Genomic DNA, 14,392 nt, shown 5'->3' on the forward strand with positions numbered 1-14,392 from the left:
CAAATATTGGGAGGATTTGGTTCTGCTCAGTAGAATCTTGCAGTGTTCTCATAAGCGAGACCGATGAGATTTGATATTAGGTTTCGTCTCTCGTTTCTTCTATTGTCTCGTTTTCCATCGAGATGTCTGAGATTTCTTCTAATGAGAGATCTGTAGTTTTATCTTGATTTTTATTTGGCTGTTGTTCATAAGTTGAAGAGTATTCGTCAATTATTATGAAGCCCGCCTGGTTTACTGGTTGAAAGGAGTATGGGTTATTTTCTAATGCTTGTTCTTCATGAGTGGATAGGATGAGCAGTTCTTCATCAATGGGTGATTGCGGTGGAATAAGTTGCGATACTTGAGTGTATCTGAATTGTGGGCTCTTGATCTCTCTGTGTACTGGTAGGTGGTAGTATTGTACGGGTTGTGGTTTTTTGCTTTGGTGGTTATGGAGGTTGAGTATTCTGATTCACGGTTCTTAGAAATGCCTGCGATCCCGTTTGTCGTTTTTTGATATTTTTCTGCTGTGTGAGTTTTGCATCATTTATTGTTTTTTCCTTTGCAAAGATCTGGTAGGCTTCTGTTGGTTTCTTAGTTGATTTATTTAAGTTGGTTGCCTCTGGCTTTTGAGTGGTGGTAGTTTTGTCTGGTTCATTTGGTGCCTGTTTACCAAACGCACTTGTTTCCGTTGGATATTGTGCTGGGTTTGGATGAAGGAGGCTCGTGGTTCCTCGGTCGTTTGGTATGTTCGATTGTTGCTGGTGATGTACTTTAAGCATCTGTAGCAATTCTGCTGTGAGCTTTGTTTTTTCTTGCCGGTCATCTCTCGCTATTTCAGCCAGTCTTTGTTGCCATCGATGTGTTTCGTCTGATTCGACTGACAGGCGGGTTTCAACTGTTGAGACAAAGTGTTCCATGTGAATCTGTTTTGAGTGAATTAAAGCTAGGAGAGTTGCTTGATCCTTCATATCTTCGTGTAATTTCAAGAAAGGGATCATCGCTTGGGAGTGTGTTGCGATGAGCATATTGTAGGAATCCTCGGGTTTATGTTTTCTTCAGAAGGATCATGATTTTGCGTGGCGCTAACATTTGTTGGGGATTGCTTGGTTTTGAGTTCTTAGTTATGGGATCTGGGGTGTAAAAAGTCATCTGAGTCATAGTTAGAGCGTGTATGAGTTGTTTTTCCTTCAGCGAGATCAGATTGCGGTTCTTTTTTCAACGGTATGTTTTGAGTGCCGTGCAAGATGTACAGTGTCGATGTTAGTTGAATTTGATTTGGTTCTGTTAAATTTCCAAATATTTCTTTTCTTTTTTCTATGGTTGTCATTATTGACTCGATTTCTGTAATGTTCATTGATAATCTTGCCACTTTGGTTCTTGGTTTAGGGATTGTAGAGTCCACTCAAAGTGTGGATTTGATAGAGTTGTGGGTATGAAGCCACGCGAGTCTTGCAAGTCTTGCTTTTTCTTTCTTCGTCTGTTGGGATGTTATCGCTGCTGGGTGTTGGGTATTTGTGTCTTCTCGCAGTTCCGTTGGATGGTGTTGTGCGGTGTCTTTACCAACAGGGTGATTGGGGATATCTTTTGCTTTTTGTTTGGTGCTCATTTCGTATGATGTGACACTAGTTTCAGGAGTTTGGCCATTTGTTGCACTTGCTCGGATTTGTTCAGATGCCATTTTTGTATGCTCTTCATTGTTGGTTGGAGGATTTGGTATATGTTCATGTGTCTTGTTACCAAGGGAATTGTGATTTGTAGGTCGCTCTTTTCTGCTAAGGCTGGCAGAAGGATAATTTTCAGGCCTTTCAGATCGGGGTCGCGAAGTGCACGGATTGTGAACTTGCGCTTTGATTTCCAGAGGTAGCAGCTCTGTTGAGTTGAATTGTTGGTGGTCTACAGCAATTTGTGTCTCAGGCGGAGGTTGGAGAATTTCCTGGATAAAGTTGTCATTTTCTGAGACGATTTCTGTGATGAACTGAGATTCTTGTGTGGGTTGAGGGTTTAGTAACAGAGGTTTTAGGTTTCCTTTAAAGGTTGCGCTTTGTTAAAAGATTGTTCCATTGTTAGCTGTGATAGATCTTGCTCCGTAGTACTAGCTGTTGCTAGTTTGGTTGTTTGTCTTGTTTTTGGACGTTGGATGGGATGTTGCTTGATGGGTCGAGTTGTCGTCATCATCGTTGGGTCACTATGTATTCAGTTGGGATCCAAGGAAATTGTCCTTTCGGTCTCCCAAAAGTTTTTACAGGTAGGGTTTTATTGATGTAGAATTCAGTTTCAAGGGGGTGAGCCCTTTCGGTCCTCTGAGCAATGGTAAGATCAGAGTGTGTTGGGATCCAAGGATGTGATTCCTTTCGGTCTCCCAGCAGTAGTTGAGGGTAGGATTTGGATGGCGTCGCGTTCAGGATCCAAGGGGCGAACCCTTTCGGTCTCCTGGACAGCGACAGGAACCAAGGATGTGTTCCTTTCGGTCTCGTAGCAGTAATTGAAGGTATGGTATAGATGTTGTGGTATTCAGGATCCAAGGGACGAACCCTTTCGGTCTCCTGGCTGGTGTTGGCGTGTAGATGTCGGTTTTCGTTGTTTCAGCTCGATAAGATGAAGCTTTAGGATCTTCTGCTGGTTTCGCTTTTATATTGGGAATGGTCAGTGGTGCAGGATCCAAGGGGTAAACCCTTTCGGTCTCCTGTTTGTATTTGGCACTGATCGCCGCTTTCTTCAATTTGAAAGTATGATGTTAAAGATAGCTTTTATTTCGGGGTAGATGTCAGCAGGGAGGCAGATGTTGGAAGTTCGGTGTTTTGTGGGCACAATAGAAGACTGGCCCAGTGAGTTCTTTAGGGACGGGCGTCTTTCATTGAATCTTTCCTTCTATTCCAATATTTTTTTTTTTGTTTTGTTATTTTTCTTAAAACGTTTTTAGGAAGGTGATGATTGCCAATCTAGGTGAAGAAACGAATCCTGATCCGTGGAGGTGAAGTGGCAGCGCGAGCTCGCTATCCGCTAGGCGTTTGCTCAGCAGGAAGGCAGACGCGGGAAGACAGCAAGGCTGTGGGCGTCGGAGATCGACAGGCAAAGTTGCTGAGGCAGGGCAGCACAGCGGCAAACAAACGTTGTAAGGCGGCAAGGCCGTAGGCGCCGAGGATCAGCAGTCAAGAGCGGTGAGCCGGAGCGGTGCGAGCGCGGGCCCGCCGTCCGCTCTGCAGTGGAGCAGGAGGCAGTCGGACGCTGGAGAACAGCGAGGCTGTGGGCATCGGAGATAAGCAGGTGAGGTTTGCTGAGGTGGAGCGGTGCAGAGAGGGGGAGAGTGGAATCCAAGGGGCCCGCAGGGAGCACAAACAATGGGGTGGGTAAAGGGTGCGGTCTCTGCTGATGTCGGAGCAGAAAGTGACCTCCGGAGGGGTGAAAGCTGAAAAAGAAGGGCGAGAGGAGGGGGAGCGGGTGGAGTAGCGTAGAAGAAGGGTGGAAGAAAGGGAGGGGGAACAAAGAGTTGAACTAAACAGATGGGAGGGTGGGAATGCGCAGAAGCGCGAAAGAAGAGGGAGGAAACGGAGGAAAGGAGAGAATCGTAGAAAGGAGGATAGGGATGAGGGGGGAGGGATGAGGAAGGGGATGTGACCCCCGAGGGGGGGGGGGGTGTGTCTCACCGGGAAGGCAGTCAAGGTGTTGCAGCCAGCAGTAAAAGGCAGTCAATCTGCACGGGTTTCCAGCGAACCCGGAGGCAGGGTTTGGCGGGCGGGCGCCGCGGAGCCTGCAGAGCCTAAAGACCAAAAGACTCTGCAGCAGACTCCGCGGCCGCTCCGCGGCTTTCTGGGTGTTTTAAAGGAAGCACCAGTTGAAACAAAAGGAGGACTAGAAGCAGGTCACAGTTCCTCAGAGATACAGGAGCAAACACTGTAGAGTCTTCTCACAACCGCAACCAAAAGACTCTGCAGCAGACATATATGTATATGTGAGCGGACTTAATCAGAAATAGACACAGCTTGGGCCCTTGTGAACCATACCATTGTAGGCAGATCCCGGAAAGTAATATTTGGTTGGATACCAGAAGAGGATCATCCCAATAATACCTACCTATCCAAGAATAAAGGCCAGGTGCTCAAAACAGGGGATGCAGTGTCCAACAAACCGGTGTTAACCACCTTCTCATCTCCCCTCATTCCCATAGATGGGAATTCTAAGGTTTCCTCTGCTATGATCAAGGGAACCTTTAGTGCCTGGCAGCAGGGAGGGTGTTGTCGTCTATCTGACCTGTTGAAGGACCAAGGGATAAAATCCTTTGTGCAGTGAAATACTGGAAGAAAACCTATGGCACTGGGTACAGCATTCCACAAAACAGGGACGTCCACCTGTCCACATGCTGAATTTGAAAATGTCTTGCTGGGGTTGGTTTCCACCTTGTATAAATTTCTGAGGTGCTCACGAACACCACAAAGATGTAAATATAGGCTGAATACAGCTAAATAGACATAGGACGAACAAGGGAGTGCAGGCAGCTGAGAGACAAATCATAAATGATGCTTCACTGGAATAGAACCCGCGCAAGATTGAGAAATTTAAATGGAAAGACACTGTCTTGTGGGATTGCTAAAGGGTATTTGTGACCAATTTCCATCTGTGAGGGTATGAAAGCCCGGCTTTTTTATTTCTATTATATAACATGATGCAGGCATAGTACACACAGGTGCTTTCACTGCACTAGTCACCTGCAGCGCCTGCTCTTCTGTGGCACAGGGAAGCTCCGAAGGTCACATGTACAATCCTGGCAGCCATTGGATGCAAAGTCTCTGCAGCAAAGGTAGAAATTTCATTTCTTCGCCTCTTCTCTATAGTGTAATAGTGGTCTTCCTTAATCAGGCTGGTGGCAGGCTAATCTCTAAAAAAAAAAAAAAAACGAAGCCATGCATGTATGGCGACGGGTAAGAGCATACAATTATGAAAGCCACTGCACAGCTCTATGAGCCAAGGCCTGGCAATGACAGTGTAATGTGTATTCATGGCTAGCCTGGCCATCTCCACTACTGCCAAGCGAGACAATAGCCAGGACACAGCCCCTACTTAATCCCATGGAGGAAGAGTACCACCTTCAACTCCAAGCCCAGGACCCTTCAGAAAAAGATCTCGTGGGAATCAGTGTTTGAAATGCAGCACAATACCAGCCTTATACCAGGATGCTGCAAACCAGATTTCGTTTGAAGTCAGCAGGCATGGGAAAGGGGCGTAGGTACAGTATCCAGGGAGGCCTGAGAATGGGGCCCAACATCTTGGTTTTCTGTCAGGGCTCTATACCTTCCTGTAGCCTGCATTTCCTGCAGAACAAGACACTCAAGATATGATGTTCGAAGGCAAAAGGTCACTTGTTACAATAACAGGGCAGGGACTCCTTACAGCAGGCTTGTTTTTTGACCAATACCTGTAACACTTTGCCTTTATAAGGAAGGGGCTTCTCACTCCTTCCTTGATTCATCTTTGAACAGCAGGAAGAATAGGAATACACGTTTGGATCTCTGCTGGGAGTGCAGTTCATTCCAAAGTCCTCTGCCATAGAGGTGACCACATGCGGCATCCAAGGCAGAGGACAACCCCAATCAGCCCCAGGGCGCATTGGGTGTACACTGCTGCTGGACTAAGGCCCCAACTGCTGGCTGCATTGGATCCAGGATCCTGTCACTGGATGTGAAGGAACCCCCGTAGGTGCCAACCAAGCTCCCTGGAGTGGGAGTACATATGAAGGTGACACCACCTTATCCCAGAGCCTCTGGACTTGGACTCGCCTAGAGGCCCATGAGCAGCTAGAATCCGGTTTTGTTGCTTCAAGCAGGGTCTTAGGACTGCTGGGGCCGTGCTTGATGCCTTCAAACTGTGAAAGGAGCAGACACTCTAGACCCTGTCCACCTGGTCCATTCTCTGGGACTATAGTGTCTTGTAAGCCACCTTTTCTACCTTATTCTTCCAAGACATGTCTTTTTGAACAGTGACATTGCTGCAATTTATTGCCTGAATCCCCTCTGCTCAGGTATCCAGAGTGCCATACTACAATAATCTGTATTTTATGTGTTTTTAGTTAGATTGCTTTTTTATTGTTTAACAAAATGATATATATTTGTATAGAACATTGAATGGACATGCTATTATTTTGGAGACTTTGTACTATTGCCCCTGCTGAAGATGTGACCTACCCTCTGCCCACGTTACCACACGAGGCAAAGGATGTATACCTTTTACGCTGTGCCTGTTTTTCCTTCATGATTGGGATCATTACTATTTTAGTTGTAGCGTGAGGCCTAGTAGGCGGTTTAGCCACTTCTCATCCCTTTACTCCTGCACAGCACATTTTGTGACAGGCTATGATCAGGAGGGTACCAAACTATACATTTGGGTGGCTTGGACAAAACCTTCTGTTTCCTGGAACATTGTTCCTGCTGCTATTGAGGAGATGACAGCCTATCGAACACAAAGGACCCTCTTAATATTCTTCTATGGCTAAGACTGGTACAACATGTGGACAGTCCAATGTTGGACTGGAATATCATCTGCTTGATGTTTATGACAGCTAAAGGTGCCATTGCGGCTGACTTGGAGGATGGCAGATCCCCTGACGTTCCTTTATGGCTTCAGACATTCTGGGAGGGAGGGGCGATGGAGAAATTGGTACATACCCTTAGACCTAGGAATTCACTTCTCCTACAAAAAATGGCTCTATGTAATGGCCATATTTGTTTTCTAGTCTAGGACTGATTTATAGATTCCTGAAAGGCCACAAGATGCACAAGTAGGACAGTTTGAAAATCAACACAGAGTTTATGTTCATTTTGATATTACTTCTTTTTGGAATGCCCCGGGGACAAGGGGATATAATTGGGAAATATGATTTGGATCTATGAATGCTGTTCTAAATTCACTGTTTAATTGTTTGGAACTACAAATCAAGAAATAGCTACAAAGTGGCCCTAGATTTCCAAAAGGTGGAAATGCTGTATTAACAGATGGTCCCAGCACAGCTACTGTAGGACCTGGCTGAAACTTGGGACTTTTCAGAAACCAAGCTAGCCTACGTTTGAGAAGAAAGGCATAAACAGCGATCAATGTCCTTTTCTTCAACTATGCCCCCCTATGGAAATGGTAGTTCCCTTTGGGATTCAGGGTCACTACCCATCCGCAGGGATTCCTCAGCTATCCTTGCCTCCCCAAAAGCTTGATGGGGTCTTTAGCACTTCAGGCTTACTAACCTTACTGCCAGTGGGGCATTCCCTTCCCGGACACAGATTGTGAAAGGCACTGCCTTTCAAGCCCTTCTTAGAATCCATGTTCAGTTCCATACCACAGAAATGACCCAAAAGTGCTTCTAACCTCACCTGCACAGTTCTTTTATGTTGGCTGATGAAGCTGTAGCAGCAGTCAAAGCTGGATCTCCAACCGCTGGCCTCCAGTGTGAGCAAAGGACTACTGCTCTGCAGTACTGCAGGGATGAGAAGTGGTTTCTAAACGAATACTCAGGCCCACACTACTACAGCAGTGATCTCAAGAATGGTACAACTTCCTTTACCTCTTTTAGGTAGCACAGACCGAGGGCATGCTGTAGTCTTCCCGTGGGCTGTGAACCAGCAAGGAAGAATCCAAAAAAACAATTGTGTGGTGGTACCAAAATAAGAAAAATGGCATATCAAGGTTCTATAGAAATCTGAGACTTTAATCAAACTAAAAGGATAGAGAAAACACTAACAACCCATCCTTGTAATGCAATACAGAAAATATGCACACTTTTGGTTAAGAGGGGTATAAACAGAAGAGTTATGCAGGCAATTGTATGCTTCTTAGAAAAGGTATGCAGGTGCTTGTTTGTCAGTTACTAGGGACCTTAATACCAGAACAGGGGACAGAACCACTGGGGTATACCTTTAAAATCATCTGGAGGCTCGAAAACATATGTGATGTTGAGACGGTCGAGTGGTTGGGTAGGAGGCAAACTGTGCTTTTCAATAAGCGGCAATGGATCGTAGACTCGAAGGAACCTTGGAAACATGACATGTAGATCTTCACAGTTCAAAGGCTCGGTGATGTCTTGCCACGTTGATTGAACTGTAGTGGTCTGCCATTTCGACCAGGTCCAATGACGCATTGCAGTTTGAAAGGTGGGAATTGGATCGAAGGCACTGGAGAACAGGCAGGCGTGGCTGAGTCGATGGTTTGAAGTGTTTTAATAAGTATAGAATGCCCAAGGCAGCTCTGTTGAGCATCGTAACAGCTCGAAAATAACTTGACAGTGATCTAGAGGCAGGTGTCAAGCATTCCCAGGCAGAGAACAAAGGATATCTCCTTCCCCCCACATCCTCGATCAAGGGTGGGACCCAACCTCTTGTGGGTGAAGCCCCCAGGCCCAGACAGTAACACACAAACACGCCGGCAACTGTAGAAGTCGCAGGAAACCAATTGATAATAAAAGGACATCAGATGATTTTGGCAATGCTCAACTGTACATCCCCCTCGAATACTATATCAAACCCGATACAGCTTTACAGTCATATTTTACAGAATGGCCACCCACTGTTAAAGGCAGCCTATTGAAGTTAGAGTACATTTGAATTCCAACAGACTGTTATCAGGAAGGCACGTTCCTCTGTGGCTGCAGTGTTGCCCTGGAAGCTGCTGGTATATCAGTAGACCAGGCAAGAGAACACATGTGCACTATAGAAAACTAGGTCCGATTAGTAGAGCTCACATTCCGATACAACAACCATCAACATTCTAAATAGTAAAACTGCAATAATCTCTGGCTTTCAAACCTGCGCAGAAGGCATTCCCCCTCACAGAGGGGTTCACCTTTTCTTAGCAGTTTCACCATGCATTTTCCTATTTTTCATAGAACGTTGATTGGACATTCCGTTTTTGTTGGGTACCACCATAGTATTGTTGTTTGTGTTGCTTCTCTACCAGCTCACACCCTACCTGAAGAGTACAGCCTGCCTTTGATTCATATTACCAACATTGTCGACAGCAGAATGCCTGCTGGGCTGTGCCTGTTTCACCTTTATGATTGGGATCACTGCTGGTTTAGTAGTAGGAGTGTGAGGCCGAGTAGGCAGTTTAGCCACTACCCATCCCTGTCCTCCTGTAGAGCAATAGTCATCTCATCACCAATACTGCGTAGAGTCCGTGTATTGTAAGAATGCAGGTTTATGCAGCAGATCATTGGGATCTCTCGTTTTGAATATATATATTTTTGTAATTGTTACCAGTGATAAATTATAAAAGGTAAGAAATAAAAGAACTCAGTTAAAAATAGAAGCAAAGAAAATGGACTAATATTTTTGAATTTGAAGTAAGCAAGGTATACTGAAAGATTGAATTGTGAACTTTAGGATTCAATAAAATGTTTCTAACTTTTTTGCGTTCAATCTTCTTTTCTCACTAAACACTTAACGACCGAGAGATGAGACAAGAATCAATTGGTTTTAAGTTAGAGTCACGAAGCTAAGACACTCTTAAGAGACGCAACCTAAAGAACCCATTAAAGTGGTAAAGAAGAAAGAGCTTGCTGCTGTAATCATCTGCAGCTCCAGAAGGATTACAGTTTGGTCAGAACATCGCTTTAGAGTGAGCTATGTAATATACTGTTACTAAAATCAGTTTGATTCTGCAACCTCTCCCTTTTTCGACAGTTCCGCCAGTACCTTGAAAGCTCCGGTTCCTTTGGATGTGGCCAAGCGGGGTCTTGATGTATGCTCCCCGAGGAACTACCGCCGCCTCTTTTTCTATGTCGGCAATTGTGGCGATCAGACGTGACTCCTCCTTGACCGCCACCTTGAAATAGAAAAATGATGGAAGCATATCAAATCATACTAAACTAAAGGAGCTTTACATTTTCATATTTCACAGATGTTTGCCTTATTTCCCTAGTTCTTTTGTACTTCAGATTGCTTAACTTACTAAAAAGGATCACTTTTCATTAACATACACACATCACTTAATACATTTGCGTTAGTGCTTTACTTACCTCCATACAAACATGCTAATTATTTTGTAACCTATTTTTATTGGCATTTTGAATTGAATAACATTAACCCGCCCCCCCTCCAGTCACCCTTCTCCACCTCCACTCGGCAGAAGTAGCATTCTCATATCTTTCGACATCTCAGGTAGTCTCTGGGATATCGTTCTTTTTACATAATGTCCAATATTCTCAAATTATGTGGACACCACTGATATATATATATATATATATATTCAGAAGAAAAGAGAGGAGAGAGGGAAGACCGCACTCTCCGCGGATCAGATGGCAAAATCCAAACAAAAAAGGCGCAGCTCACACGAGGAAGGTCATAAAAAAGTTTAATGAAACAAACACAAAATTGTGTAAAAACACGGCTGGGAAAGCAGCAGAAACAGAGGCAGGACGCCAGTAGGCACAACCTGCAGACAACGCGTTTCATGCTCAACTGAGCGCTTGGTCACGTAAGGGAAAAATGGACCAAAGCATAGTTATAAAATCATGTAGTCCTTTCACTGTGTCAATGGAATGAAGGGTGCATGGAGGCATGGATTCAATGGCAGCCATATTGTAGTGGGGGGCGGAAATCTACCCACACTGGAGCCAAGAAAGAAATGCGGGATGAGCCGGCAAAAAGTGTCAAAGTAAGCCAATAAATAAAGTGCAAAGTGCACACAATATAAAGGCAGCCCTAAAATAATAAGGGAGGCGACCAAGAGAATGGACTAAGCCACATGAACCAAACCAAATGCGCCCCAAGTTCCACTGTGGATTCCTGGTCGAAAGAGGACAATTACACACACAATAAGGACATAGTGCACTAAAAAAATTAGATGAGGGTTGCACGTAGAGTAGAATAAAATACATTGATGGTATAAAGAGACCACAATGGGTCAAATCTATGTCAGGATAAAAACAGCTAGTTCATGTATACAAAAGTTAAAACCCAGGCGGTATGTCATACTGGGACTAGAGATGGAAGGCATAAAGTGCAAGTGCAAGCCAAAATTAGCAGCATGAGCTTGTGCAAATAAGCAGAACCAAAACAGCAGCATAAACATGTGCAAAAATTGCAAAATGCATCTCTTAACCATACAGTACATGAAAAAAGAAACATGTGCAAATAAGCTTTTACATAGTCCCCTTTACGATAGTCCAAAACCTTTACCCAATCTTGTTGGAACCTCCCAATTTCTCCTTGCAAATTATATGTCATCTATTCCATCACCATAAACCCCCACAGTTTCAATAACCAATCTCTCATCGTTGGCGACCGCTTTTGTTTCCAACATTTTGCAATCACCAGCCATGCCGCTATTACCATTAACATAAAGGCTTTACCATGTGTTCTGGTGGGTAAGCGAATTTCCGGATCAAACAAACCACACATCCATTTCCTGGGGGTCAGAGTTACCTCGAGGGTTGCCAATGATTTTATATGGGTTGTGACCTCCTCCCAAAATACCCCCCTCCCCAAGTCCGGACACTCCCGCCAAATGTGTTTCCAATCCCATTTCATGCCACAACCCCTCCAACGCTTCTCCGAGGTTGACAGAAATATTGTGTGCAATCTCTCCAGTGTGTAATGCCACTGAACCAGTATTTCATACCATGTTTCTCTGACCTGGGTCGACCTCGTCAACTTGGGGATATCCACCCAAAGATGTTCCCAGTGGTCTTTGGGATATCCATCTCCAATGTCTTTTTCCATCTATGCATGTAACCCCATACCTGGCCCAACTCCCCTGCCATCAGAATTGAAAATATCTCCGACACCATTTGTCTGTTGCCAATGTTTGTGGTAATAGATTTCTTAAACGCTGTAAGCTCTCTCCCCACAGCTGCCTTCCCTCCAGAGTTTGCTCTCCAATGCCTTATTTGATCCATTTTTTCTTTCTGTACTTTCATATGTTCAGCCAGGGGAGTTGCTAGGTCTGGAAAAGACACGGGGCTAAGCTGATGTCGGAACATTTGGGACTGGGGGCTAGCTAGTCTTATGGCTGTAGCTCCTGAGATTCTATCCGGGGCTACAACCAAAAGATCAGGGGCTATAGCCCCCTTAACCCCCCCCTAGCAACGCCCCTGTGTTCAGCACTTAATTATCTTTGTTTCATCTTTCACACTTGGACAAACATTTTCGTAAGTACTCACTGTTGTTACTACTCCACCTACTTGAATTAATACATTTTGTACACATACACTTTAATAAGTTCCCACATTTCTTTGGGAATCCCATGTTTTGAAAGACTTTCTTTTGAAAGGATGTATGTACTTCAGTTGTGCATTTTGTGGAATAGACCAATTGCATGTACATGTATATGTATATGTGCAAGTGGGGTTAGGTGGGTAGAGGATGGGGCAACCCTCCATCATAACAAAATAAAGTGCTTGAATTCAGGTCGACCAAAAAGTGCAAGACAAATTGCAGACTTTTAAAAGAAAGTCTTTCAAAACACGTGGACCCAAGCATTGTAGTTTCATCCCTACCTTATTTACCTTTCTACTTGCATATTAACTTTTGTACTTAAAAATCAAATGTTAATTTTTAAAAAAAATGTTATTAATGTGAAATAGTTTGTTACAAACTTTTCACCATTTTCACTTTAATACAATGAAATAAAATCAGAAAAAAAAATAACACGCCGGTCTTCAAAAAGTCTCTACAAGCCTTTCTCTTACTGATGACTTATCTTTTGTCCTTCACAATTTGTTCTTTCATCCCTCTTCCTCCAATTTTTCTAACACCGCTTCTAGAAACTTTACAGTGGTGAAATTAGTTTTCATATTTTGACAGCCATGTATCTGTTTCTACCAGTGCTCAGCCGCTAGATCTTTGATTTTCTCATATAGATGAATCGCCTTCAGATCTTTTAGTTTTGGCAAAAAGAATTAGATGCTTTGATGTTTCACTTTCAGATTTGCAAAGTCGGCAGTCTGAGCAATTTTGGTATTTCCCACATCTTTGCAGTGTGGTTTTATTGTGCAACACGTTTAAACTAAATCTTAGCAGTAGATCTCGCTGCTTGACATGAGGGAATTTTTTCTAATACATGGGGAGTACATTAATCGATCCCCAGTCCGAGTCGAACATTGTGTGGGTCTTGGATTTAGATCTTACCTCTTCGGTTTTCTGCCAATCCTCGGCCCAGAGATTTTTCTTTACCAACATTTGATTTGCGATTAATGTTTTTACTGCGTTTCCCAGATTTTTCAATACTGCATTGCATTCTGCTTTCCATTCATCTAATACATGTTCTTTATTTCCAGGTTTGTACATTATTAGACTTTAAATTGTGGAGGGTGATCATTTGCGGTTGTCTTTCTATACAGCCTCAACTTATTCCAAGTGACTTGTGCATAGAGCGATATCAGTCCTAATTCTTGACGGATTATAGCTATTGGAGTCGATTTTGGTAGTCGTACAATATGCTTCCAAGACTGACCTTCTAGGAGTTTCCACATCTCCGGTTTTATTCCGAGGCAGGTTTCTCCTCCATATACCAAAAGCAGGGGACACTTTTTGGCCATGGAAGGCAATTATCGGTTGCAGCGAAAATATCCCATATTTTCTGTTTATGGTCGATCCTTGATATGCACATTTTTTGCCTTCAGTCTCAAATGTGTCCGTCCATGCTTTTTCACATACTTATCTGGACTCCTAGATACTTTAGTGCCTTTACTGGTTTCAGTTGTTTACCGTCTAAAGTCCATCTTTCATTTTGTATGCTTTTCCTATCTAATATATATATTATCTATAATCGCCAAGGATCATGATTTCTGATTTTGCCACATTTATTTTCAAGTCTTTGTTTAGCATGTATTTCGCCAGCGGATTTAGAGACCTTTGCAAACCAATCTTCGTTTGGCCAAAGAGAATTACATCGTCGGCATACATCAATCTGCCCACTTCGGTGCCGTTTATTTTTTGGTGGGAATTAAGTTTTATTATCTGGAATACTTTTTATGTCTTTGATGTAATAACTAAACACAGGGGCTGCCAGAGGGCATTCTTGTTTTAATCCTTTTTTAGTTTCAATTTTCCTAGTTGCCACATCCAACTAATTTGACCATCATCGACCTGCCAGAGTAAAGTTCTTTTATCGCTTTTAGAAGGTAATTTGGGTAACCATCCGATTTGAGCTTGCTCCACAGCAGGTCTCGGTCTATACTATCGAAAGCCTGCTGCAGATCTATGCTGGCCATATAGATCTTTCCCTTATTGTGTGATGCTGGATTTTTTAGTATACTTATTAGGAACAAGTTGAGGCTGCATCCTACTTGTTCCACAAATCCTGATTGTCGGACATTGTAGGATTTTGACTCTGATCAATTTTTTTAGTCGAGTTACAAGTAATGTGGAGAATATTTTTCCGATACAATCAAGCAAGGCAATTGGGCGATAGTTCATAGGTTGTATCCTATCCC

At 43.6% G+C, this 14,392-nt stretch overlaps 1 protein-coding gene across 1 annotated transcript in view; it reads right to left on the bottom strand.

Moving 5' to 3' along the window:
* Window positions 1–14,392, bottom strand: part of RSPH9 (radial spoke head component 9) — a 160,916-nt gene that overhangs the window by 112,803 nt on the left and 33,721 nt on the right. The window contains exon 3 of the mRNA XM_069608775.1: window positions 9,651–9,780. Within this exon, the coding sequence (XP_069464876.1) occupies window positions 9,651–9,780 (130 nt within the window). The remainder of the gene's footprint in view (window positions 1–9,650; window positions 9,781–14,392) is intronic.

Source organism: Ambystoma mexicanum, chromosome 4q (genome assembly GCF_040938575.1).
Source record: "Ambystoma mexicanum isolate Mex_15411 chromosome 4q, UKY_AmexF1_1, whole genome shotgun sequence".
Taxonomy (NCBI): domain Eukaryota; kingdom Metazoa; phylum Chordata; class Amphibia; order Caudata; family Ambystomatidae; genus Ambystoma; species Ambystoma mexicanum.